The following is a 23,572-nucleotide window of genomic DNA, read 5'->3' as shown; positions in this document are numbered from 1 at the left end:
CTTTTCCTCATTTCCTGATAAGTGATAACGAATTTGCAAAAGTTTTCCTTCATGTTTTTATTTGCAATATAATGTGCAGACGTTGTTTGCATGGTGATAAAAGTTATCACCATGAAGTTATCACTTCATAAGGATGTTGAACTTTATCACATATTTTTAAACACACTGCTATTACTTTGAACACAACCTCATACACACACACTCACACACGCATCCACAGACAGACACACACAGTACTGGTTTATTACTGGTTTGTAGAAATACCTGAACTGGACTTTCCCTCTCCACCTGTGTCTTGAGGTTGGGAGCAGGGAGTTGGTGGAGTGAAGTTGGCCTCAGGGAGGCTGATCTCCAGGGATGGGAAGGATGAAGGTGAAGGGGGTAAGAGAGTACTGTTGGGGCTGCTGATGTCGCCCTCACCCACCAGGGTCAGGTCGGTGTGGGCGTCCTCCTCCACTGTGCGTAGGCTCGGCCTGGAGTCAGAAGGCCGGGGGATGGGGGAGAGGTGTGTACCGAACGTAGAGTGCCGGGGAGGTGGCAGCAGGCACCTCCTGGCTGCCGAGTGTCCGTTGGCACTGGAGCTAAATGAAGAGTCCAGGCTCTCCGAGCGCAGACTGGATATGAGGGATCCCCGAGGGGAGATGACGTTCTCTCGGCTCTGCTTCAAGGAAGCAGGGGTGGAACAAGCCAGGTCAGAGGAGGCGGAGCAGGAGGAGTTGGGTGAAGTCAGGCGCAGGAAGTCTGGAAGCACCAGGTCTTCTTTGCTCAGGAGTCCACGCTGATCGTTGGCTCGGGTGCTCTGAGCTCGGCTTAGCAGCTCAAAGAATTCTAGAAAAACAACAAATTTTCCTTTATTTTAACTTGTCAGAAAGACAAGAGAAACATTAGTTGGTCTTTAAAAGCACCAAAGCCACCACCCATCAGACACAGGTCTTCATCAGTTAGTTCAGAGGCACAGCAAAGCACAAAAATCCACCCAAAGTAAAACAAATAAGAAAAGAGAAATCAAGAAAAGGGGGGAGGGGGGCATTTACCTTCAGCTTCATCTATATTTATCTTTTTCTGTTTTCTCTTTTCCCCTGGGAGCGCTGAGGCTGGTCCACTCACTCTCACAGAAATGTCCTTTGGTGCTGACCTCTCATCTCCCTGCAGATGCAACAATAACAATGCATTCTGTTAGGGGATGGAGCGATGGGGTGTGGTCGCAAGAGGAAGGCTAAGCAGGAGCTGCTAAGCACTTTACTGAGTAGAGTCCAGATTTCCAGATACCCCCCTTCAAAGACAAACCTCTCCCATCTGTCAGCTATGTGTCTTTACTGATCTAGACTGTTCTTTCTCTATGTTGATGCAGTTCTTTATAGTAGGAAAAACATGAATGAGTGAGTCAACAATAGATTGAGTTAGAGTGAATAATAAAAAAAAAGCATGACAGATTAGAATCAAGTGAATGTCAATAAAGACTAATTTGGGAAAACTATGAAGTAATAATAAATTTTGCAGAAGCAGCGATGAAATAGAAGAGGACAAAACGACACCTCCACAGGGCCCTTTTATACAAGACATGTAGAAGGGCAAAATGTGTTTGAAGTACTCACTGCAGCAGAAAAACTCCTGGTTGGAGGGTGGCTCTTCAGGGAGGCAGACTTGGATTTTTCTATTTGACAAACATAGAAAGAGGACACATTAAAATTCATCTGTTTGAAGACAGAAGCAGGCAGACAAAGAACCAGTGGGCACTTGACACAGATCTATGTTATAAAACATGAACCTGTAAACTGCCTTGCTGAAACATTTGAAGTTTGGTCACATAAAAAAAAACGGTTTTCAAAATGTTTTACAAATAAAAATCTGAAAGGCGTGACATGCATAGGTATATATATATATATATATATATATATACTTGGCCTTCCTTAGTCTGACACCCCGCATGATAATCCAGTGGAACTAATTGCCCTCATTATTCTCACTGAGCGCTGTTCAACCCATCATCCTGTAATGGAAACAGTATGGCAAAAACTGCGAACCCATTAAAACACGTCCATCCACCTAAACAGACAGGTCAGGCAAAGAGAGCATTAATCAGAGAAGCAGCAAAGAGGCCAGTGGTAACTCTGGAGGAGCTGCAGAGATCCCCAGCTCAGGTGGGATAAATCCACAAATCCAGCCTTTATGGAAGAGTGCCAAGAAGAAAGGCATCAGTGGAAGAAAACCATAAGAAGCATCTTCTAAATTTTACGGTTTGCCACAAGCCCAGATCAGGTTTGGGCAAAGAAGGTGCTTTGATCAGATGAGACCAGAAGTGAATATTCTGTCCTACACAAAAAGGCTCTGTGTGAGGAAAACTGACACTTTACAGCACCCTGAACACACCATCGAAATATGGTAGTGGCAGCATCATACTGTGTGGTAGTTTCTTCAGCAAATCTGCATAACACTTTTTAGAAAGATGATATCTAACCAAATACTACAAGCATTGTTTCTTCCTTTTTATGAATCACTATTTTGTGTTGTTCTATCACCTAAAATCCCACTAAAATAGTGTTTAATACTTTGCATGGCACTGTAATGTTGGGTGTGCAAAGTCGGACAATTTGAACATGTATTACCTTTGCCTGAACATGGGTCTGCTCGCTCCAGCACAACTCGCAGGCCGTCCAGACTCGATATGGGGGCACCCAAATCCAGTGGCTCGATCTCTCCACTCTAATCATCAAACACAACATGTTAGTGTCGTCACCTGTTGCTCCGTAAATACCTCAGACTGTGGCTGATATTTGAGTGCGTGAGCATGTGGCTCATTTGTAAGCTCTCTTTCAGCTTTGGTCTACTGTATAATGCAGTTATAATGCCTGCAAACCCTCAGGACTGAAATAATCCTGACAGGGGTTAAGAGGAGGGCCAAAGAGTCGGCATGTTTGAGGGGTGTCGTCATTCTTAATTACAGCCCTGCTGCTCCATCTTCACATGCTGGGCTGACTCAGAGCTCTTAACCACTGTGTAGAGATGGAAAAGGATGTGGTCGTCTCCCTTCCCCCCTGACCATGATACTCCACCCTTGCTGCATAGGCTGCTCAGTCTCAATGTACAGGAGCTTCAACAACATTAAAGCATTGTAGCCACTGGGGACAACTTACTATTTTAGCCACGAGATCACTGAGATTCAGGCCGTATTTGGCCACCACGGGACGGAGGACCTCTGTGACTGGTTTTGTAGGTTTGGCTTTAAGACCAACGGAGCGATTAATAGGCACCAGGTCCAACCTAAGAACAAACAAATGGCAAAGGTTACTGAGGAAAAAATTAAAGCAGAAATGAAACAGATAAGAAGAGAAAGTTTTATACCGGAACAAAGTACGCTTCTCCAGTCTTAGGTCTCGTGAACACAGAGTCATACAGTCTTGGTCCAACACTAAAGGCTACAAGAAACAAAAGCAAGACATCCTATTGGATTGGAATCCAATTATACTTGTCCAAACACATTAGTGAAGGTGTTTCTATCATAATAAATTAAAGAAAGTCTTTCCTAACCTTCTCCCCTCCCACAAGGAAAAGATCCACAGCAGCAATGTTGACGCATATGTTACGACACAGATCTTGGAGGACCTCTCTAATGGAGGCACCAGGCCGGAGGGTGATGGAGGAGCAGGAGCCGTCGGGCAGCAGCACGCTACAGTGCCTGGCCGTGCGTTCCCACGCTCCGACTGAGTGGCGATTGTCAGACTGCGGACACAAGATTCATAAAACTACTCAATTTATCACTCACTTGTCTTTATATTGCTCAAGAAAAAAATGTGTGCGGGCTTATCAAGTGGAAAAAAAAGATGAACTCTGGCCTTTTATGGTGAATTCACCTGACCAGGGCGGACCTACCTCCATTTTGGCAGCAGAGACAGAATTGGGGATCTCCAGACTGGCACTGGACGACAGGGAGCCCTGGGACTCTCTCCGACCGTTGCTGCCCCAAAAGTCTGCAAGAAAACAGAAGAGGATGAGCCTGATAAAGAAAACCTCTTTAGATTTCTAATGGTGGTCAGCCAAGGCTGCAAAAAATGATTTACCATTAAAATCCCATTTTAACATACAGTGTATAATTGGACACATAACCTTTTTTTCTCATTGTCCCAAATTTTATCAGACCAAAGTTTTACTGTTTTAGGTAATTTAGGTATAACACAACTATTTCTATTTGCTAAATGGAAGAACAAGAAAATGTTCAGATGTTTTTACTTTCAGATGTTTGTATACACTAAGGAGACTTTAAACAATTTGAACAGGTTAGATCATGGTTTTGTAAGCTTCTGATATAGATGTACTTTAGGGCAATACCTCAAGCATACTGCCTCCTTGTGTGAAATCATGGGAGAAATCTAAAGAATAAGCCAAGAAATAACGGAAGAGAATCGTGGGCGTCCACAAGTCTGGTTCATCTACGAGTACAATTTCCAAATGCCCGAAGGTTTCACCTTCATCTGTTCAAAGAATTATGTGCTAGAATAAACAGCATGGAAATGTCCAGCCATCACATGGTTCAGGAAGGGGACGGGTTCTGTTTCCAAGAAATGTGCAAATCAACCAGAGAACGAAAACAGAAGACCCCATGAAGATCCTGGTTGAAGATGCCTATTCTACTATTCTTAGTCTATAAAGTCCAATTTGTTGATGGAACCACCATTGCCAGCAATAGCAACTTTAACTATTCTGTAAACATCTTCTACAAGGTTTAGGAGTGTGTTTATAGTTAGCTGAGAAAACTTGAATTGCAGCCTCTGCCCTAATTCATCATAAAGGTATTCAAGAAGGTTGAGGTCAGGACTCTGTGCAGGCCAGTCGAGGTTCTCCACACCAGCCTATATACCTGCAGCCATGGAAGTGATTGCAACACTGGAATTCATTAACTTGGTGCTCTGACCCTATACTTTTGGCAATATAGTGTACAATCCCAATTAAACAAAGTTTTTGGCTGTAATGTGATAAAAAGTGAAAATGTTTAAGGGATATGAATACTTTTGCATACATACCTTAATCTTGTGCTAATTTAACATTATTTCAATAATATAGAATAATAAGGGCTTAGGCAAACAAAGCACGACACTCATTAATTCTAACCTAGATTAATGTCACCAATGTCTTTCTTCTTTGGACCCTTCCCAAAGCTTCTGTTGCGGGACCAGGAGAAGAAGATGCCACGTTTCTTATCTGCGTTCTCGTCCTTGGTGTCTTCATTCGGTGACTTCCCAGATCTCTGCTTTCTGATGTCCTGTGCGTGGCAAAAACGAAAACCACATATTATCCTTAAGGTCTGGCCATGAGCGAGCGGTGCCAAAAACCCCAAACGTGCTGATATAGCATGCCGTTTAAAAGCGCTACCTTTTTGGGAGTGGAGAGGGTGGAGCGGTCAGAGCTGGCGCTGTGTTTGGAAGGCGCAGGGCTGCAGGGGATCTGGTAGGGGTCAGGCAGGGGGTGACCATCCTCTTCAGCGCGCAGGCATTCCAGGTAGAGGGAGGACTTTAGGAAACGCGAGTAGCTGTCGAACTTCATTAGGTTGAAGATCTATGGATATATTAAAATTAGAGTGAGATTTAGCATTTGGAACCCAAATAATAAAATAATATCCTGAGTCTGAAGACAAGACAAGAGCCAGGAAGAAGGGCAGTCCCAGTAATAACATACACTTCCAGCTGATGTTATGACAGCAGCCTTATCCGTTCACATGTAATTATTCTAATCTACAAGCTGAAAATACACAGATTTTTGACTGCATCTCTATGGCTCCCTGTGTGTATACTGTGTGTTGAATTCTCTGTGGGTGTATGCCAGTTTGTGTTTATCTCTCTGGTAAAGCCTCTGAGCCTTTCTGTAAACAAACCCAGATGGCCACCAACAAAACCTCAATATGCTTGCACAAAGCGAATGGAGGCTAGATGAAACCAAAACCCCCTGCTACACACAGAATCCCTCCCGTATTAATGCTGTCCAGAAGATGCCTTTATTACCAGTGTGATACAGAACAGCTGAGTTCTTCTAACAACACAGAGGACATAAAAACGGTGAGGATCTAGTACCTGTAGCTGCTGGGTCTTGAACATGTCAGGCTGAGGGGAGGTGAGGACGTCATCTGCCAGCTGGGCCTGGCTGTCGATGTTCACTGGCATGGTGGCCTTGCTGGACAGGAAACTGTTGTAGATCTCCCCCGCTCTCTGGGACAGCTGCGGGAAAGAGCGTTGGTGAGGTTAGTGGCTTTTATTTAGAGAGACCTTACATGTAAGTAAGTAAAATTTTATTTATATAGCACCTCTCAAGACACAGATCACAAAGTGCTTCACAACACTAATACAAAGTACAATTGGAATAATATATTTATATATGTAAAATAGAAGAAGATAAGATAAAATCAAAAATAAACTAACCAAACGCAAGCCTAAAAAGATGAGTTTTTAGCTGTTTTTTAAAAGACACCACCGAATCCGCAGTCCTTATACACAAGGGGATAGAGTTCCAGAGTCGGGGAGCTAATGTTGCAAAAGCTCTATCACCCTTAGTTTTCAGCCTTGTGTGATGTACAGCCAGTAGGACTTTATCGCATGACCTCAGAGACCTGGGGGGATTGTACGGATATAAGAGTTCACTGATATAAGTTGGGGCTTGACCATGAAGACCTCTATAAGTCAAGACCAGAATCTTAAACTGAGCTCTGAATTTAATGGGGAGCCAGTGCAGCTGGATGAGTAACGGTGTGGAGTGGGAATACTTAGAAGATTTTGTCAGAAGTCTAGCAGCAGCATTTTGAACAACCTGGAGACGTTCCAGGGAGTTTTTGCTAAGACAGGTAAATAAAGCATTACAGTAATCCAAACGTGAGGAAATGAATGCATGGATAGCAATCTCAAGTTTAGAACGTGACACAATGGGACTTAACTTAGCAAGGTTACGTAAATGATAAAAACAAGAGTGAACCAGAGATTTGATGTGGGTATCTCAGGAGAAAACAGAGTCAAAGGTTACACCAAGGTTCCTGATGGAAGATTTAGCAAATTTGCCAAGAGGACCAAGAGTTTCCATTATCCTGGGTATAAATCTATCAGGGACACAAACAAGGACTTCAGTTTTTTCATCATTAAGTTGGAGAAAGTTATCAGCCATCAAACTTTTGATAGATTCAAAACATACAATCAGCAACTGTAACTTAAAAACATGTTCAGGTTTAAAGGAAATATACAGCTGAATATTGTCAGCATAACAGTGATAAGAAATGCCCTCAAAAGTGCTCAGGATATGCTGTAAAGGAAGCAATTACAATAAAAATAACAAGGGCCCTAGGACAGAACCTTGGGGGACACCACAAGAAAGGGAGGCTGGAGAGGACCTGTACCTAGAGGCAGCCACACAGAAGCATCGTTCAGATAGATATGAAGTGAACCACTCTAAAGCAGAACCAGATACACCCACCCAATGTCTCAGCCTATCGAGCAAGATATGATGGTCAACAGTATCGAAGGCAGAAGGTCCAACATCAGCACAACAGAACACTCTCTTGCATCACTACGTAACAAGATATTGCTAGAAACTCTAACAAGAGCTGTTTCTGTGGAATGAAACTTACGAAAACCAGACTGATATTTGTCAAGGATATTGTGTTTGTCCATGAAGGCTATCAGCTGCATAGATACAACCTTTTCCACAACCTTAGATAAAAAGGGTAATTTTGAAATTGGTCTATAACTGTTGAAAATAGAAGGGTCAAGCTTGGGTTTCTTTAAAAGTGGGTAAATGACAGCGTTCTTAAAGTAAGTGGGTACTTGACCAGAGGCCAGTGAAGTGTTAATTATCGAAAGCACACAGGGACTGATATGACGGTAAACATTTTTGAACAGAGAGGCAGGTAGAATATCAAGAGAGCAAGAAGATGCTTTCGTTGAGTCCACTAATTTTACCAGCTCAATTAAAGAAATAGGAGAAAAACTTTCTATAACATCAGGCCGAGCTGGAGCAGGTACGGTCAGTGAAGAACCAGACGGGGAGATGTTAGATCATATATTACTGATTTTATCTACCAGAAAAGAAAGAAAATTATTACAATCCTCATTTGAAGAAATTGGAACAACAGGTAGAGCAGGAGTAAGGATATCAGTAATTGTGTCAAATAACACCTTTGGATTCCCTCTACTCTTTATGACCAGGTTTGAGAAGTAAGCTGCCCTTGCATCTTGGACTGCATTATTAAAAGAGACTAAAAGATCCTTTAAGTGAAGCAAATGAACGTGTAAACGAGTTTTCTTCCACAGACGCTCAACTTTACGACAGTCACGCTTTAAACAGTGAATGCTGTCATTTACCCAGGGTGAAGGTTTTGAAGCAGGAGCTAAACTGGATTTAACAGGACAAACTTCATCTAGAATAGACAAACAATGATCATTACAATGATTTGTTAAGTGATCAACATCATTACAGGGAGATAAAAATAAATTAAACCTGTCAGAGAATTTCTCTGCAGTGTTAAAATATTGGTGACGAAAACTATTTTGTCCAATGTGTAGCTGTCCTTTTATTGCACCGTCTGCCATCAATGGCACCCCTCGTAAATATGATGAAAAGGAGATTTTTCATGGGCTTCCTGCAATCTATCTATCTGTCTGTCTGTCTGTCTGTCTGTCCGTCCGTCCGTCCGTCTGTCTGTCTGCCCTGACTGGAATTGTAGTTTATCTTTCCCATTTTGAAAAGCAGCGAAAAGAAAAGGCACATCATATTTATAGCCCAGGGAAACAGGAAATCATGGATTAAAAAAGTTTGCTTTGATTAACTTTAAAAAGTAAAGTATAAACCACAAAATGCTTCAGCAACATTTGTTTTATAGGAATTGTTAAGGGAGTCAGTAAGTGTGACTTTGCTGAAAACAGATATTTCTTATTCTGTAGCTTCTGTAAAAGATCTTTACCAAGGGTGCCAATAAGTGTGGAAGGCCCTATGTGTCATAATCTTCTAAACTCAAAAAAAAAAATTCACATTCACAACAGAAACTATGCGGAAACATAACAGCATCTGGTTCCATCTGTAGCTGTTCTTACCTGCTTTTTGTCTGTTGCAGGGACATGACTGAAGTATTCACAGGCCTGCCAGAACAAGATATTCTCCTCACTGAATTCTTTCTTGAGAAATTCCTGTGGAAGCACACCATAGGTTTTACATAATCTGAAGCAGCCAATTGTTTTCCTGTCTTACCCAGAGCTGTTGAGACCATTAGCGAGGGCAGAAATTACCGGGTGCAATGTAACAAGACTGGTGTATTGTAAGCGTGGGCGCAGGATGGTGTGGGCGAGAGAGAAGCTGATCAGTGTGGAGGGAGGGTGAGTAGGGAGGTGGATCTCTGGAGCCAGCACTTATTGCCGAGCTTTCTGAAGGTGTTATGGACTACATTCACTGAAACATCTTTAGTGTGGGAGGACAGAGTACAGTATAACAAAAGTGTCACTGCTTAAAAGGGGGACCTTTGATGAACTGCTCTGAACTGGAACCATTTGCAAATATCAGAACGTTATTGCCAATGCATGACTATGTAGATATGTACATTATTGGCCCAGACGTTGGCTAACTTCTTAAGTCCAATCCAGTTTCTTTATGTACTAAATTTCATTTAGCAAATGGAAACTCCAAGGTATAGATTCATAACTAAAACACAATTCCTCCAAGGGATTATAAAAATCAAAGTGGGGTTAGTAAAAAGAGCTTAGCCATTATTGATTTCTCAATGATTTTCCCAGAAACTTGCTGCTTGGGAAAACTTCTTTGAACTTCATGCCAACTTACCGAGAAGTAACGCACTCCCACAGAGTCCTGGAGAAGCCGCTCAAAGCAGGTGGACCAGCCAGCCACCCGGTGCTCAACGGCCCCTGGATGGCTGCCGGCTCCTGGAAGACTGCCATTGCTGTTTAGGCTGGTCTGGCTGCAGCATCCCTGCAGCTGGATTCTACTGTAGTCTGCAAGAAGCAAAACGTAATAGGAAATGGGGAACTCAAAAATTTCGTTTGTGTAAAACTTTTGAGTGTTGTCAGTTAGTCCACCAAAAATATAACTCTTTCTTTTTAAATTAATTTTCTTCAAGACTTATTAACATAGCACAAAGCACCCTGGACAATCTTTCCCATCCTGGAGAAGATTTGTTAAAAGCCTTAAAATAAAATCTTTATAGCAGTAAGTAGCATAACTACACACTGAATAATTTATATTAATCCAGCCTTGAATTTGGGCACATTTATTTGGTAGCTTCACTAGGCAAATGTTTGTAATAAAATCAGCCAAAATTGTTTGTATAAAATAAAAAAAAGGCCAAATGATATTACATGATAAAACATGACTGCAATACTATTGCTGATTACTTGGATAACCAAATATACCAGATATTGCATCCAAACAGTTGTAACTGCAATTATGCACACTTTGATATGTCGATGGCGGCTGCAATTCGATATTATGTGCAGCTCATAAATAATGGTAACTGAAACTGCTTTTTTATGAGATCAGAGTAGTGATTTCATTAGGTTTCCTTTTTTTCCCCTGGGTTACTATTTGTTTGATTTGTCGGAGTTGGAGCTCCAATCTGGGAATCACATCAAACACACATTTAGATGTGAAACACATAAGCGGGGCGCTAATTGCTAGGGTGCCACTATCAGCAATAAAAGACGACAACAAGTATTTCTCTCCATTCCGTGCATTCAAACAGTAAAAGAATGCGCTAATCAATATGTGTTGAACTAGTTTAACAGATAGAGGTAAAATATACTTTACATCTGCTACTTTCACTGTGTTTTGCATGTATGGCAGGCATATTGAATAAAACAGAATTTCAATTTCAAGGGGTGTTTTTGTTTCCGACCGAGAAGTCACAGAACGCACAATAAGAATGACCTGACAAAGAGGCCAATCTCTCCGGGCGCTCTTCAAAATGGGAAAGACAAAAGAACGTGCCACTCTCAAGTAAGACAGGCATGTATGTCAGGAAATGGCAACCATGTCAATAATGAAAAAGTTTAAAACAACTGGAACTGTGACAAACAAGGTTGGATGAGGACCATTATGCCCTGGAAGGAGGATGGTAAGAGAGGTAAAAAAAACCCCCCAAAAAACAAAGCTAATTGTGGCAAAAAGTGGCATTGAGTCTCCATAGCAACCACTTATTTTAAGGCTCTTCTACATACTTCGCTATGAGTTGTGTCAGTGATTGCTGAGGGTGCTGAATGTTTTATGAAATCAGACTAAAACTACAAATGTACTTAAATACTACTACAGTATGAGCAAGGATTTCTTCAAGAGTCTTTGTAGCACATAACAGACAATTTAGAGTCGAATAATGGGAAACATGAAGTAAAAAAATAGCAGATGTTGCTATAAGGACGGGAGAAGAAAAAGAGAGCATTGTAAAAGAAAAGGAAAAGAAAATGGAGTGGGGGTTGTGGCTGATTGCAGGGACACAATGAGTAAGAGTGGGCAACTATTTAGCAACTGGTGGGCGACTAAATTAGCGCCTTAGCCTGAGCAGTACCTGCTGTTATGGCGACAGATGGCCACTTTAGAGCTGTGGGCAGACCAAACAAGGGGTGCTCAGAACAAAAAGGTCCCCGCACAGCTGGTTACAGATGCACATTCGTTTTTATTCTGAGCAGTTACCTAGTTGTCATTGATGCTTTTTAGGAGGTGCAGTTATACATGTCTTCATGCTGCTAATATACATGCATGAGTTTGAAGGATTTAGAAACAGGCGCAGCTCATCTGTGACCTAGTGAAATAAATAAAAAGCATCATAAATAGTAGCTGAGATCAGAGTATGACTAAAGCCTCAGTGTGACCTTTTAAACCCACTCTGTGAGCGAGTTCTTTTGACTCAGTGGGTGTGTTTTTAAAACTACATACAGTAACTTGGTGTGGGTTTATTTATTTCAACACCATTAAACAATATGTTAGACTGTGTTACTAAGAGCGGCTGTTCAAATATAGCTGATAAGCCATTTGTTCGTGTTTAGTTACAGCACTTTTCAACAGGTTCTGCAAAGTTTTTATCAGTGTTGATGTTTAATGTACGCCAATATTGCGTTACATTGGCATGGACTGATTACCGATCAGGGAGACTGACCAGAGCTTTGCTGTGGGAGCACAGAGGAAGACAGAGCTGCCCATTCCCAAGCTAGATGATGTGAACTGCCAGTCAGCTGGCTGAAATAAAGTGACTATGATTTTCCTCATACTTACTGAAAGGACAAGTTTCGCAGTTTGGCAATATTTAAACTGTAAAAACTGAACAAGTCCATTACTCTTATTAATGCCACACAATCATAAAAGTAAAAACTGACAAGCTACAAGATGATTGGCAAGCTGTTTTTAAATCGTGTTACACAATGTCTTTGTGTGAGCACTAATGCCTTGGTATTTGTTATTCAAGGTTACTGTACTGTGGGAATCTCCCATGCCTTATTCCATGGATATCAACATTTCAGCTTGAGTTGTTTTAAAGAGCTAAAATCCACTAAAACATCCAAGTGCCTGCTAGCCTTCCATCACCCAGAGTTTCTTTACTTTTCTACAATCTTCCTGCAGTATCACTTCTGTCTACTATAGATGAGGGAACTAATCCTGACAACAACTTTACAGAACCTCCCTTCAGAGAATCCAAACTATCGCTTTAATGTAACATGACCGAAGCTTTGGGATCTGAACTTACCACACTGCTCAGTTAATGAGGTAGCTTTACAATGGATCTGATGCTCAGTAGCAGCAGCAAAAGGAGCCCAACTGAACTCTTTGCTGCAGACTTGTGAATGTTGCCAAATGCTCTATAAAAAGAGACAACCAGACAGCTTGGGCGTTAACCCAACAGGAACCCCAAACACCCTTTGTTAATGAGGCATGCTGCCTACAATGAACACACCATCCTCAAGGAGAGACTTTCATTAGGCTGTTTTTCTCAATTAGTTCTGTGCAAATGAGCAAAACAGGGCATGCTGGTCAAGTTGTAAGAGTTTCGGTAAGGATAGCTTAAAGGAGAGCTTAGGATTTATTGCTGCACTGGATTTTAGAAAAAAAATGAATTGTACTCACCACCATCTGAAGAAGCGGCAGACTGAAAGAGAACAAAGAGAGACGTGAATGAGAGGCTGTCCTCATGACCTGCAGTGCTGAGAGAAGAGACCGAAGCCTGATCTGGTGGTGAAGTTTCTTCAGGCATCACAACCAGCTACTTTGAGGAGTGTGTCTCCCTGGTTTATTTTCTGAAAGTGTGAGTCTGCACCTTCTACCAGTCAGCTCATTTGTTCCTGGGCGGACCTTTGGCCTCCATGATACACACACACACATACACACACACAGCTGTTCACATCTCTCCACCAGTATCCACCCTTTCTCTCTCTAAAACACACACATCCCTGATTGTGAGCATTCCTGCTCACCACAGTCAAAACGACAAGGGCTCATCAAGACTGTTTACTTAGGAGGCCATCAGTGGCTGCGATGGTCCTCTTTTCACTTGCTAATGCAGGGAATGAGTGGCCCATGTCCCTGAGCAATGACACCACAAGGTAGCCATGTCAGCCACATGTTGAATCCTCCATAATTATTTGCTAAACCATTAAAATAAACATTTAAATGATCTTGTTTGTTCTTTTTCTTTCTAGCTCCAGTTTCTGTATTTTCTGCATTGTATAACAGTAAACTAAAGTCGTTTTCACACGTCAGCGGAGGTGTCATCCTACATCAGAAAGTATTCCAGCAAAAAGGCTTGCTGCATAAATCAAACCTTCACACATTTGCAGCCCATCAAGTATTGGGGATTAGGCTTCCAAGCTGCCCATAATGAGTATTTCTGTATTGATATTAATATCACACGTCAGTAGATACTTGTGATGTGAAAAAGAGAGCTAAAGCATAACGCAGCAGCTCTTAACTGTAAATTTTGTAACATGAAGTCGTTCTGAAAAAAAATCTTTCTATCTCTTGTAGCTTGGTTCATGCCTATATTTTATGATAAACAAGACTTAAGAGGAAATCAACTTTGGTTTTATTACATCCTGAAGATAATGTTAACCTAACAATATAGTCTCTTGTATAATCCTTTTTGTGTAAAGGAAGCTGAGAGAGATTCTAAGCCCAAACCGTCAAACTGTTTTCACCATTACATTTAAATGTTGGGAAGAAAATCCTGGGAATAGCTCCAAGAACACTCACAAAAGATCGGTGCGTTGGAGGATACAATCTGAAAAGGGGAGACTATTTCCAGTGGAGTATTTTCTGATGTGCCACTTCAAAGTGAGAATATGCAAAGCTGAGAAAATGCATAAACAGACTTTTCTTTTACAGGCTTTGCAAAGCACACAGGTATTAGGCCTTGAATAATATTTAAGAGCTGGGATGATAAAGAAGAAGCAAAGCAAGAACTGATGGAGCTAATCTGACAGCTAAATGCTAAAATGATTTCACATGATGTTCATTGTAGACCCAGCTGGTCATTTGAAAGCACACAGGGGGCATGACGTTCAGTTCTATTCCAGGACTGGCCACATGAAAATCTCAATCAGACATAGACCACCGAACCACTAATTGCGTGTCATGGCCTCTTTTACAACCGTGCTGCTGAATAAACCCCTACAATCTTCAACACCCAAAAGCCGCTTCTTCTGTGGTGGCTTAGCATGTGTTTGGTAATCACAGGAGGGGAGGACCAACATGAACAGAAAGAGATACAGAAAGAAGAAAGTGAGCAAGAGAGAGAACGCCCACGGCATCTATTTGTCCTTCTGGTTCTAAAAATGGCAAAACCTCAAACTTTAAATCTATACGGGCAGAGTTCACTCTGGAGAACAGGGCAGACATCATGTCACACAGCATGACGTCAGTTTTTGGTTTTGTCCGAGCGAAAGGTCTCCAGGTTGAATGCTGAAATTGTGAGTTCTGGCTGTTAGAAGTGCCTCACTGGTCCAAGGTCACGCCTATAACAGAAAATGTATAGGTGACAAATGTGATAAATACCTACTTTGTGCAAGAGCAGAGGTTTTCCAGAGACGAATGGGAGAGTTAATCATGCTGTCCTGACTCATGGAGTTGATGCAATGTCTCATTGTTTTAGCTGTACTCATGCTAGAGAGAGTTAAATCGGGGCTAAAGATCAAGTGGCTGTCAGAAAATAAAGTTTAGCTTCAATAGAAACATTACTAGCCGTTTGATTAGCTTTGTTTAAATATTAATAACAACTGATTGTATATGTAGAGGCATGGAGAAATTGGATGGTAACTTGATACCCTTAAAACTTGAAACAATACTTTTTAAAAGTTAAAAGCTGAAACTAGTTGGAATTATCCCAGCATTCATTTAGTATGTGTTAAAGTTAACAAATATAATCTATTTATGGTTTATTTCACAAAGTTATGCTAAAATATAGGCATGAACCAAGAATTTGGTTGCCAATCACTATTAGCCAATTTCCTACTTCATCAGCCATGACTGGTGATTGAGAGTCAAAAACTCTAACATCTAATATTTTACCGATCAGTGAATGCGTCACACCAAAGTGCTACCAGGTCATGCTGACAATAACACTGTTCGTTGTGGATGTTGTTACTGAAGGAAGACTTAAAGTTAACTATTTACACTGTCTGTCAAGTAGTCAGAGGAATTGCAAAGGTTTAAAAAGCTATTTAAATGACAACTCTGTTTAATAAGACAAGTAAGTACTACATGTCTTACTAAGTAAGACATGTAGTACTCAGTAAGAGCAACACTTTAATCAGGTAACAGGTAGGGTAAACAGAGTAAAGTAAAGTTGCTCTATTTCATTATGTGGAACTTTCAATCTCTGTCTTATGAAACACGATGGATTTGAAAATGTTGGCAGCCATTTGGAAAACTCAGGTTAATTCACACAGATGTGTGGGATTACTGAGAAGCCAAGGAAAGTAACTACTATCTAAACACAAGAATCATCTTGAGAAAACACACAGAAAGCTAGGAGAGCAAATTGCTAATATAGGATACTAAAGTCAGTCAAAAACATCAATGCCCCAATCTGTGGTGATCCCAGTGTGTGATCTAATATTAATATTAATAACCTAAATCCTACTAAAACAGGACAGATTTGTTGGCACCCCTAAAGCTGGGGTGCAGCCTTTCCAATCTCAGCAGCTATTTTTGCCCACACCTTTTGAAAAAATACTACTTATAATTTTTGAGAAATATCTACTATAGGAAATTTGTTGTCATTTTTAAAGAATTACCATTTTATTTTTATTTTTAGGTCTTAAAATAAGAAAAACAAAACCTTTGCAAAACAAGGATCGATACATTTTCTTACATGAGATGTTGTGAGAAATTATGTAAGAAAGCACACAGTTTCAAACCTAATGAGAAGAAAAATAGATCTAAAAAAATATTACTCTGACATTTAGTGTCATTCTATTGTAGAAATTCAATGCAATTATTCCTTGAAAAAAACTGCATTTGTTATTGTATCTATACTTATAAACATTTTTTTGATCTTTATAATTTTCAGCCAAAGTTATTAAGAGCCATTGTGGAAGGACCGAAGAGCCACTAACAGCTCTGGAGCCGCAGGTTGGAGACCCCTACCCTACGGAGACAATTAATCCTTGCATTATAGTCGTGTTTCAAGCTGTTTTACCCCGATTAATATCCCATGTGCCTCCAAGCCTTTTAGCAGCCATTTAGCCTATTTAAAGGGGACAAACATAGCACTGGGTTTTGTTTGGTATGCTTCCATGCAACATACTGAGAAAAGACCAAAGAAAACAAAGAGGAAATATGTCTGAGTAGCTCAGAAAGAAGATTATTGATAATTATGTTAAAGTTAAATGTAAAGGATACTGTAGCATTTAGCATTTAATCCTGCACATCTTGTTATTGTTGCATTTTGCATATTGTAAAAGGCAACGCCAAGGTTGTTCAAAAGAATAGAACAGAAGAATAACCAAAGACACATGAATCCATTGAAGACTATTCAAGCTGAACTCCAAAATAATTGTGCATAATTGTCTGATGGAACCATAATGGGCTTCATAGGGGAAGACTAGGAGACCTGTGAAAGACACAAAAAAGCTTCACTTGAATTTTGTGTTTCTGGAAGAACATGTCCTGGCCAGTCACATCAGCTCTATGTTTTCAAATGGAAAAAGTAAGCTTTAAAAAAAAAAAAAAAAAAAAACACCATACAAGCTGTTGTCATTATTCACCTGTGTTTGATTCTTGTTGGTTTCCCTGCTTATGTTCTCTAGTTGTGGTTATTTCAGTTCATTTATGGTACATTAGGTTTTTGGTTCATTCTTGTGTTTAGATAGTAGTTACTTTCCTTGGCTTCTCAGTAATCCCACACATCTGTGTGAATTAGCCTCAGTTTTTCCATTGCTCTGCATTCTCCCTACCACCAGCTGCTCCACATTTCACCTGATTACCCCTTCTTGTTCAGTGGTCATTTCTCTACACTGCCTCTGCATTTAAACTATCTGGTTTTCATTGTTCACCACTGGATCGTCCTGTTGATTACTTGATCTATGACACAATTTACCTGCCTATTCCATGCTAGTTACTTCACTGTTGTTTCATGTCCTGCATCTACTTGTTAGTTACCAGTTCTTCCTCAGCTCCACATGACAGCAGTACTACCAAGGTAAGATATCCTGAATTGAAATGTACTGCCCTGTATCAGAACGTTGCTGGGCCTTGGGTCCCCCAACAGGTTAATGACCCAAAACAGGCAGCTAAAATCACTGAAGAAAGGCTGAGGAGAAAACACTGGAGTTCTCCCTTCAAGACCCCGTATCCCCATTTTGTACTCTTGCATTGCCATTTAATTTTTTCCAACTTGTAGTTGTTGCCTGTAAACAAACCACTTCTTAACCATTTAATTAAACCATTGTTTATCAGCATTTAAGTACTTTCATATAAGATCAGAGTTCAATTCTCATTTGTAATTTAATTACACTGTATGTAGGATCTTTGTATTACACTCTATTTCCAGTGATTAGGGTGCAGATCCCCATTTTGTAAATTAAAAATTATGATCCCTGATGAAACTATAACAACTTTAAGTGACCTTCTGTTGGTAGATATTATTTATTTGAATCAACTAACATTTTCTTACAGCAGACTATTATAAGGGTCAAAGTAACAAAAATAAACTTGAAATGAATTGAAGGTGATTGAGTGTCGTAAAAACCGACTTGTAATTAATATCACCTCTGTGAAAATTAGAATCCGTGAATTTGGAGGTCATTAAAATGATCACATGGTAAATATTAGTGTTATAAATATTAAGGTTATCAAATTTAACATTACCTTTTTTCATTCACAGGCTTGATTTTAGCGCCACCGTTTTTACCCCTTTAGTTTTATCGTTCATCGCGTTCACAGTGTAATTTTTATTACTTCCGGTAGATTGGAACACGGCAGCAGCCCTGGCGCAACTGCGGAGTTTTGTAGTCCGTGACCCCTAATTTCCCATGATTCATTGCGGGTCGAAGCGGATTGATCGAGCTCGGGCAACAATGGCGGACAATGGTGGCAAAAATTGTGAATAAAAAATTATACGCTTTCTGTGACCCCAAATAAACTTTTAAGATGTTTTTAGGTGAGAATGTCGGTTTGTTGAACTTCAAATATCTACTCAGTTTATTAAGATTCCAGTAAATTTTAAAAAAGAGGTTCGGGGTTTCTCTGCTCCAGCCAGGGCGAGCGATTTCACTGCCTGCTCCTGAAAACGCTTGGGAATGGCGACGGACTACAAGTACTTCGGTGTCGCACCGGCCATATTCCAATCTACCAGAAGTAACAAAAATTACACCGTGAACGTGATGAATGATAAAACTGAAGTGGTAAAAACAGGGACGCTTAAAATCAAGACAGTGAATGAAAATAGGCAACGTTAAATTTGATAGCCCTAACATTTATAACTTAATATTTACCATGTTTAAATATTAATGACCTCCGAATTCACAGATTTTAATTTTCACAGAGCTGAAATTAATCACTAATTGGTTTTTATCACACTCAATTTTATCAAGTTCAGTATTTCACACCTTCAATTCATTTCAAGTAAATTTTTGTTACTTTGACCCCTCATATACTACGAGTAGATTATAAAAAATTACTTTAAATGCCCAGTTGTCAAAGCAGGCACCAAGAATCCCTTTGGTGGGGAGGATGCAACATTGGTGCAAAACCTCCCAAAGAAGACGACACCAAAACTCTAAAGGTGAAGAGGCAAAATAACCAAGACTCCACTGAGAAGTCAAGAGGTCACTTAATGGCAGTGATAGCTGCATAAGAAGCCACACAATCTTCTGTATGGAATATGGAATAAACAAAAAAGGTTTTTCGGCTAGACCACAAGTGCTAGTCTGTATTTTATGATTTACAGTGTCCTTGCCCACCAGTCTCCTACAGTGTGGCTAAAGTGATGATCCTTGTACAGTCACCTCTTGCCCATATGTTCCCCTCCACATTTGGCATCTCTAATAACAAACTCCTCAGTGTAGGTGGCTCTGCAGCATTTACTTAAGACGATAGTTTAAAGGTTCAACCTCCCAGCTAGAGTCTTCAGAGGTCAACTAAATGGATAACATAGATGCTCAATTTGAAAAGCACATGATTTGGCTTTCCGGTTTGGAAAGGTTTTACACTGGCATAACCTTCTGACCATATAGCCTGAATCGTTAACAGATGCCAAGGTAGTGAGGTAGAGCATCACCAAGAGATAAGGCTGGCAAAAGTATGAAATGAGTAGAAAGGAAGTAAACAAATACTTGAGAAAATCTTGGAAAAGTGCACCAGCACCACTCCTTCACAGGGTATCTCAGATGTTTCAAAATAGACTTCTATTATCTTTAAGACTTTGGGTTATTACAATTTTCACACACTTTGATGAACTAAGACATTTCAAAACTAAACTTTGACTCAAGTTGAGGCTGATTCTAACATGCCGCTAACAACCGCAGGTCCCTGCCGTTACAGACAGCTCCTTTTAGTTGGCCAGAAAAAGAGACGAGCGACAGAGACACAGATTAATGAGAAAAACAGCTGGCTGAACAAAAAGAGTCTCCTCGCTTTGAGCTCTAGAGGAAGAGGAGGCTCAGATGGGGAGCCTACCGTTTACTTACAGTGTTGAAGTTCCAGCTCCTCTTGAAGGAAAGTCTCTTTTTGAGACTCATTGTTCCCTGGTCTGTTACACTAGAGGCATACAGGCAGAATCTCTGTGTGTGTGTGTGTATGTGTGTGTATGCGTGTGTGCATGTGGTAATGCATACCTGAACATTCCCCACCCAATACTCTGCAAACCATGTCTGTACAAGTTGGAGAAAGGGGGACGAACGGGAGGGTGAAAGAGGAAGAGACTTGACAAGGTACTGGACAAAAAAAAATCAAAATCAGAACAAGAAGGGTTGGGTTGCTTTTGAAGAGGGAGCGAAAGCTTTTCTTACTTTGCAGCTGTTGCCATGGCAGCCTGCCTCACAATACACACAGTCTCTGTCAAAAGTGGCATGAAGGAATCAGGAGAATTAACCCCAATTTATTCTCCGGCGCAAAATCCACACTCGTTATTTAGAAAAAGGCACAGTGGCCTGCCCCCGCCTGCTCCTTTGTTTCCAGTCGGGGTGCTTTCAAAGGGAGGAGAAAACACTGAGTCAGTTTAAATTGAGACCATATGACTTTTTGTTTAATCTAAATAAAAGTTAGGTAGGACCAGAAGCCTGAACTCGACCCTCGTTATCCGCTGTCGCAGAGCTTTCCTTCTTGCAATCACAATGGCAGTTGTGTCAATTGGTGCCTTCTGCTTGCAGTTAAGCTCATATAGCAGCGATATTTAAATATATACACATATTTATTTGGAAATAAGTCATTCCTTAAAATCCGTACAAGGAGTGGTCTCATTTTGAAACAGACCTGTGGCATTCAAGATGAAACTCTGAAATTGTAGAACATGTAAAAAACTGGTTAAGATACAGTATTAATAACAGCTCTGTCACAATGGTAGATTTTCCCAACGTGATTAAATTTCACCACAGTTTGACAGCTCGGGAATTAGAGGGCATGGCTGCATCTATAGTTAGGAGCATGCAGTATCTTGTCGATCTCAGGAGCGGTGTGAGTTGATGCGGGTAAACCCTATTAACAGAAAGAGAAAGGATACAGGAGGAAGGAAAGACAGAGTTGTGAGTTATGGCTGTTAATAATGATATTTAAAATAATAAGGAGCAAAAATATCGAGGAACGTGACGTCGCCCGGTACGGCGGAGCCGGGGTCCCACCCTGGAGCCAGGCCTGGGGTCGGGACTCTTCGGAGAGCGCCTGGTGGCCAGGTTGCTCCTCACGGGACCCGGCCGGGCCAAGCCCGAACGAGAGACGCGAGGCCATCCCCCAGTGGGCCCACCACCTGCAGGGGGAACCGTGAGGGACTGGTGCAAAGAGGATTGGGTGGCGGACGAAGGTGGAGACCTCAGCGGCCCGATCCCCGGATGCTTAGGCTGGCTCTAGGGACGTGGAATGTCACCTCGCTGGGGGGGAAGGAGCCTGAGCTTGTGCGGGAGGTCGAGAGATATCGACTAGAAATAGTCGGGCTTGCCTCCATGCACAGCGTGGGCTCTGGAACCCATCTCCTTGAGAGGGGTTGGACTCTGTCCTACTCTGGAGTGGCCCACGGGGAGAGGCGGCGGGCTGGTGTGGGTTTGCTTGTTGCCCCCCAGCTCAGCCGTCTCGTGTTGGGGTTTACCCCAGTGGATGAGAGGGTCGTATCCCTGCGCCTTCGGGTTGGGGAGAGGTCTCTGACTATCATTTCAGCCTACGGGCCGAGTGGCAGTGCAGAGTACCCGGCCTTTTTGGTGTCCCTGTCGGGGGTGCTGGATAGTGACCCTCCCGGGGACTCCATTATTCTGCTGGGGGACTTCAGCGCCCACGTGGGGAACGACAGTGACACCTGGAGAGGCGTGATCGGGAGGAATGGCCTCCCCGATCTGAATCCGAGTGGTGTTTTGTTATTGGACTTCTGTGCTAGTCACGGATTGTCCATAATGAACACCATGTTCAAACATAAGGGTGTCCATCAGTGCACTTGGCACCAGGACACCCTAGGCAGGAGGTCGATGATCGACTTTGTTGTCGTATCATCAGATCTTCGGCCGCATGTTTTGGACACTCGGGTGAAGAGAGGGGCTGAGCTGTCCACTGATCATCAACTGGTGGTGAGTTGGATCCCCTGGAGGAGGAGAAAGCCAGTCAGACTTGGCAGGCCCAAGCGCATAGTGAGGGTCTGCTGGGAACGTCTGGCGGAGCCCTCGGCCAGGGATGTATTCAACTCCCACCTCCGGGAGAATTTCGACCAGATCCCAGGGGATGTTGGAGACATAGAGTCCGAGTGGACCATGTTCTCCGCATCTATTGTCGATGCTGCTGCCCGTAGCTGTGGCCGTAAGGTCTGCGGTGCCTGCCGCGGCGGCAATCCCAGAACCCGGTGGTGGACACCGGCAATAAGGGATGCTGTTAAGCTGAAGAAGGAGTCCTATCAGCTGTGGTTGGCTTGTGGGACTCCTGAGGCGTCTGACGGGTACCGTGAGGCCAAGCATGCTGCGGCCCGGGCTGTGGCAGAGGCAAAAACACGGGCCTGGGAGGAGTTCGGTGAGGCCATGGAGAAGGACTACCAGTTGGCCTCGAAGCGATTCTGGCAAACCGTCCGTCGCCTCAGGAGGGGGAAGCAGTGCTTCGCCAACACTGTTTATAGTGGAGGCGGGAGACTGCTGACCTCGACTGAGGACATTATCGGGCGGTGGAAGGAGTACTTCGAGGATCTCCTCAATCCTGCCATCATGCATTCTGTGGTGGAAACAGAGGCTGGGGACTCGGGGTCGGACTCTTTCATCACCCAGGCTGAAGTCACCGAGGTGGTTAAAAAGCTCCGCGGTGGCAAGGCTTCGGGGGTGGATGAGATCCGCCCTGAGTACCTCAAGTTTCTGGATGTTGTAGGGCTGTCACGGTTGACACGTCTCTTCAACATTTCGTCTCTTTCTACACCTTTTAAACTGATGATTAGTTAAATTTGTTTTATAGAAACTAGTGCTAAAGACTATTATTTCTTAATTCCGGACTTCCTATCCCCTAATTAAATGTACTCCAATTTAAGGCCTGATTTTTCAGATTTCTCAGGGTGATTGTTTCTTCTAAAGGCTTTTCACACATCTTTACCAGGGGCCAAAACTGTGGAGGGCGGCGTATATTTTACTGTCTGAACCCATCTGCAAGGACACACCGAGTGCTTTTTTAGCCGTCCATGCACAACCTAAAAAATTCTAACTGTCTGGACTATAAATGTGCTTGAGTCAATCTTCAGCGTTTCCTACGACTGTCAGTGTTCACACCTCCGCAATGTTTCAATGAGAGAAAAGGACTGCAAACAGCTTAATGTGCATGTGTAAAGCTGCACTATGAATAAACCTGCATGCGTCCCTCCTCAGTCACGATCGGCTCAGGGCAACCGCCGAGGCCACTGGGATTTCAGCTCAAAATGTATTAAAGCGCAAATGCAGTGGAGTCACAG

At 42.1% G+C, this 23,572-nt stretch overlaps 1 protein-coding gene across 3 annotated transcripts in view; it reads right to left on the bottom strand.

The window, feature by feature from the left end:
* Nucleotides 1-23,572, bottom strand: part of rgs12a (regulator of G protein signaling 12a) — a 63,167-nt gene that overhangs the window by 16,446 nt on the left and 23,149 nt on the right. Inside the window, exons 1-17 of one of the 3 annotated variants that reach the window (XM_047385613.1) lie at nt 20,466-20,497; nt 20,292-20,390; nt 13,087-13,108; nt 12,710-12,821; nt 9,802-9,971; nt 9,063-9,155; nt 6,063-6,206; nt 5,368-5,550; nt 5,107-5,257; nt 3,871-3,968; nt 3,529-3,720; nt 3,343-3,416; nt 3,135-3,261; nt 2,607-2,703; nt 1,596-1,654; nt 1,035-1,146; nt 265-828 (exon numbers count right to left, since the gene is read on the bottom strand). In XM_047385613.1, the coding sequence (XP_047241569.1) occupies nt 265-828; nt 1,035-1,146; nt 1,596-1,654; nt 2,607-2,703; nt 3,135-3,261; nt 3,343-3,416; nt 3,529-3,720; nt 3,871-3,968; nt 5,107-5,257; nt 5,368-5,550; nt 6,063-6,206; nt 9,063-9,155; nt 9,802-9,971; nt 12,710-12,821; nt 13,087-13,108; nt 20,292-20,390; nt 20,466-20,482 (2,314 nt within the window). In that variant the 5' untranslated portion in view covers nt 20,483-20,497. Of the gene's footprint in view, nt 1-264; nt 829-1,034; nt 1,147-1,595; nt 1,655-2,606; nt 2,704-3,134; nt 3,262-3,342; nt 3,417-3,528; nt 3,721-3,870; nt 3,969-5,106; nt 5,258-5,367; nt 5,551-6,062; nt 6,207-9,062; nt 9,156-9,801; nt 9,972-12,709; nt 12,822-13,086; nt 13,109-20,291; nt 20,391-20,465; nt 20,498-23,572 lie in introns of those variants that run through there. The other 2 variants (XM_047385614.1, XM_047385612.1) reach the window with 2 other exon arrangements.

The sequence above is a fragment of the Girardinichthys multiradiatus genome, chromosome 14, assembly GCF_021462225.1.
Source record: "Girardinichthys multiradiatus isolate DD_20200921_A chromosome 14, DD_fGirMul_XY1, whole genome shotgun sequence".
Classification (NCBI taxonomy): Eukaryota; Metazoa; Chordata; class Actinopteri; order Cyprinodontiformes; family Goodeidae; genus Girardinichthys; species Girardinichthys multiradiatus.
The sequence above is the reverse complement of the archived record's forward strand: the minus strand, read 5'-3'. Positions and strand labels throughout refer to the sequence as shown.